At 39.2% G+C, this 4,442-nt stretch overlaps 1 protein-coding gene across 2 annotated transcripts in view; it reads right to left on the bottom strand.

Annotated features, from left to right (window-relative positions):
• Positions 1-4: 4 nt before the first annotated feature.
• Positions 5-4,442, bottom strand: part of slc9a3.1 (solute carrier family 9 member A3, tandem duplicate 1) — a gene marked incomplete at its 3' end in the record, with an annotated part of 17,775 nt that continues 13,337 nt past the window's right edge. For both annotated transcript variants that reach the window (XM_035681784.1, XM_035681785.1), the window contains 6 exon segments: positions 5-1,728; positions 2,352-2,438; positions 2,538-2,589; positions 2,947-3,120; positions 3,550-3,673; positions 4,102-4,247. In XM_035681784.1, coding sequence (XP_035537677.1) covers positions 1,433-1,728; positions 2,352-2,438; positions 2,538-2,589; positions 2,947-3,120; positions 3,550-3,673; positions 4,102-4,247 — 879 coding nt within the window.

Below are 4,442 nucleotides of genomic sequence, written 5' to 3'. Positions count from 1 at the left end.
GACCTTGGGCAAATGTTTAGATGTTCAGGCCAAGTTATAAATTTGTCTTACATTACATCGAGGTGGTTATTGTATTCATTAGTTCATGTACAGTTCATCAGACACGTGCATTTAGTATGACGTCATTACATAGACACTTTATTCAGCACCCCCAACTCTGACTGACTTCCAGCGTCCCTGAACTTTTCCCTTATATTTTGCTGAACATCAGTAGCGGTGGCTCCTAGTCTTGAGTGTCCTTATCCAGGCTACCTATCGATCCCAATTAACATATAGGCTCACGGATGTTTTGCAGCTCCAGACAGATTGTTTTAATAATATAGATTGCTGACCCTGGTCTAGATCAGCGGTTCTCAACCCTGGTAGATACACACAGTCTTAGTGAGGTAACTGGGCATATTAACATGTATAAAATATATGTATATAGAGCAGCTACTTGCCACAATATATATTTTTTTTCACAACTATTTGATGACACAGAAATCATCTTGCGACCCCTTTGGCGGTCCCGACCCCCAGGTTGAGAACCATTGGTTTAGAAAATAGTCCAACATTGATTTTAAAATAATATGAAAAAGATAAAAGCAACAGAAAAGCAGCCCATGTTTGGCTTTTTGTTCTCGATAAATTATTTAATTAATTATTAATAAATTATCAAAGTAGTAGATTACCTTTCTAATAAAATCTGATCAATCAAACCAATCATTTCACTTAATACAGTGTAACTGACTCCAAAATACTTCTTTTTCTCCTTCATTTATTTCTAAATCGATACAGTTCAAAGGCCGTTCAGTCAAAGTGTTCTTTGTTGGAGGTACATAAAATATATCTAACTGATTTGAGATTATTTGGTATTGTAATACCAAACTTCATTTGTGAATAAATGTATTATGTCTTTATCACACACGTGACGTTTTTTTACAATGTTCTTATTCTTCAAGTTTCATTTTCAACCTTAACTGAGAAAAACACAAAAATGTTATAATCAGATTACAGAGTTGGAATTATTTTCATATCACACAATTCATTGTTGACAAACATTTCAGCGTCACAATAAGGGATAAGGTCGTCCACGGGGACTGGTCTGAAATGTATGACTGGTTCACTATGAACCAGAGGAGAGAATGTGACAATGTTCAACGTGTGCTGGTAAATAACATGCCACTGTGCATACAAGGTCTCCTGCAGCTTCCCTCTGCCCAGTGAAGGGTGAAGTTAGACCAACAATGGAAGCTGTGTCAAGAACACAAAGGTTATGGGATCGTGAACGTTTCGTACAGACACTCAGGGGTAAGAATAAACAATGGCACAGAAAAGAAAACATTCCCTAGTCAATATTTTGAGAGTAGACAGTGCATAGTGCAAAGTCTTGAGGTTAGGTTTTGTCTTTGGCAGCCAGGTTAAAGGGAGATGAAGGAGGGGCTGCGTGCTGCTACATGTGGTCTCCATGTGGAGGTGCTGGTGGGGGCGGAGGCGGCGGCAGCTGCTCGTTGTCCCTCTGCTGCGCGGCAGGAGCGTCGGCCAGCATGAAGGAGTCGGTGGACTGAGTGCTGATGCGAAGGGGAGCCAGGCGCCGCAGGTTGCTGGGCGTCCACGGCAGCCTCAGCTGGGCTCGCTGCGACGGAGCCACCATGCTGCTGTCGAGCTCGGCCTCCGCCAGCCACGGAGGGATCTGCCCCTGTGCCATGGGGTCCAGGTCCGGAATGAAGGCGGGATTCTCAATTCCAGCTGGATGAATGAAAGAAACTGAATTAGTGTTGACAAGGTTTGGTGGAGAGTACGTTAATTGTTTATAGTAACTCCATATTTTGCTACTTTATTCTTCGACTCCCCTACATTTATCTGGCAGCTGTGAGTTAGTAGTTACTTTTCAGATTTTAAATGAAACAATAGATTTTAAAGACTAAACCAGTGGTTACAAACCTTTTTTGGCGTGTGCCTTAAGTTTTTGGAGTAACTTCCCCTCTAAACTTTTCAAATGGTTTTATGTAAATAACTGTTTGTGGCTCAAAGAGGTAAAATGATCCAATATTTCATAAAAACAGCAAAGTTTAGAGAAGATCCAAAAAATTTGTTGAGCTTTGAGTTGCAGTACTTTGTGTTTTGTTTTCTTATCTGACCACTTGGAGGATCCCAACCATTATAATGCCTAACTGTATGTAAAGTAGTTACAACTTCCTGCACCTCAACCAGCTACAACAGCATAATGCTTCCTTGATTCCTTGATAATACTTTTGTCCTTTTACTTGGACTTTTACGTGTGATGGTGTATTTCTAGATTACTGTATTGGTACTTAGAAGGTAAAGTATATGGGTGTTTCTTCCACCACAGGTTAGGTAGACAGGTTTACCTCCAGCTCTGTAGGCGACCCTCATGGGGAACGAACTTGCCGATGCCTCATAGCCGGATGCGCTGTCTCCTTCTGAGAACTCAAAATCTACAAAGAGAGAGAAATTGTTTTTTTAAAAAGGGCTTTCATTAAGTGCTTCAACAAGACTTTTGTATAGTTTTTTAAAACTGAAACAAAGATACAAACCTTCATCACCAGAATGACAGGTTTTACTTTTGTTTGATTTTCCGTTTGGCATCTGCAGTAGAATAATAATTTAATTAGTATGTTACACTAAAACTAAGTTACAAGATGTGAAAAACAAAACTGTAATACACTTTGTGAGGACTAGATATAATTTGTAACTTTTGGTACCAGTGGAGATTTTTGGTACAATACCAAATAATAATACCAAACTAAACTTCTAAAATCTTAAAAGTTATCTGAACATAATCAGTTGCACGAGTTTAAAATATTAGAAATCTGGTCAAATATTTGATGACAGCTTTTGATACTTGTTTGTTTGCAATTAAATGACAACCGAGGTTCAATATGCAGCCCTTATGTTATTGTTATTATGTAAATTATCTAATAAAATGAATTCTGAGGCTCTGACCTTTTGCAGCTGGTCTTTCTTTGGGTGCTTGGTAATGTGCTTTGGTGGAGTGACACCCATCTTTGCAGACTTAAAGGACTCTAAGCGACTCCTCATGGTCCTCTGGAAGATCTCCTGCACCTCATTTTCATCTTTGTTGACATCGAAATGGCTCCGGCTGTACCTGTGTCGGTGCTATAAAACAGACAGCAAGACACAAACATAGAAAAGTCAATATCAGAATCTGAGAGCTGAGTTTTGATAAGACAAAGAAAAGTCCTCTGACTGCCTGTAACTCTTTACTCATCCAGAACCTTTATCCTAAGTTTCAGTCATTGTTTTTAAAGGGACACTCCGTTTAGTTTACTTACTACAAACTGAGGGTGTGGGGTTGGAAAGAAATGGGCAATTAGGATGCAGGAGGCCTCTAATGAAAGACACTATTGCGTTGCATCATGGGAAACGTAGGATACAACATTTCAGAGGAATATTAGGGAATAAAAATCCAACTATATGAAAGTGCAATACTACATTTCTGTAGTTCCCTTTTAATATTATTAATGTAGTATATATAATGATTATATATAATGTATATATATATGATATAATGATGTGACTGCTTGCCTGTTTCCTGCCCTTGTACAGATGCTGCTGCAGCAGGTGGTGACTGTTAACATCCTCCGTTTCCCTCATACCATTCATGGTCTGCTCGTGCATTTCCAGGCTCACTGACGGCACAGGGTCTCTCCTACAGCGGGGAAAAATCATGACTTTATCACACTCAAGTACAAATATACAAGATATAGAGGAGAATTGGAGGTAAATGGCCACTGCACGGTAATTTTAACTAGTTTGGTTTGTTTCCAAGTGTGAAAACAAATGCTGTGACTGCTTGTGGGCACTAGGGGGCAGTGTCCAGTCAGATCTAAGTAAGCAGATGTTCAATGATAAAAGTAGATCGACTCTAGATTCAACTTCTAAATTGTTAGCATGCTTTTGGTATCTTATATTTAAATATGTATATGTCTTCACATTCATAGCTGAAATGAAAAGTGTAAAAAGGAGTTATTGAGTAAATTATTGTTCTTAAGAAGTTTGTTCTCCAGCTGGCTTGTATTTAGACTGCAGCTCTCCTGTGATTATAGTGTAAATCAGGTAAAAGTGTTTGCTGCTCACCTCATGTCAGGCATATCGCCATAATCGTAGGACGTGTCAGCTATGATGTCAGACATGACGTCTGAGAAATCGTCACCAAACTTTTTCTTGAAGTCGATAAATGCAGTTTCATTGCGGACAAACTCCAGAGAACCTCTACGTTCACCCTGCAACATCAAGACATCAGACATCAGAGTTCCTTTACCAGCTGCTGCTGACCAGTACTGGTGAATCTTAAAGAAGCACTTCACCCGTGGAAACATTAATCTTTATTGAAAGTGGGTTATATATGTAGTCGAAATGTAACATAAATTTTGAATTTGGTGCCTATTTGACCGAGAAAAGAGTGTTTGTAGTCTCAC

This window comes from Morone saxatilis, unplaced genomic scaffold (genome assembly GCF_004916995.1).
Source record: "Morone saxatilis isolate NCDOM2014 unplaced genomic scaffold, NCSU_SB_2.0 Contig9, whole genome shotgun sequence".
Classification (NCBI taxonomy): Eukaryota; Metazoa; Chordata; class Actinopteri; family Moronidae; genus Morone; species Morone saxatilis.
This window is presented reverse-complemented; position numbering and strand designations above follow the sequence as displayed.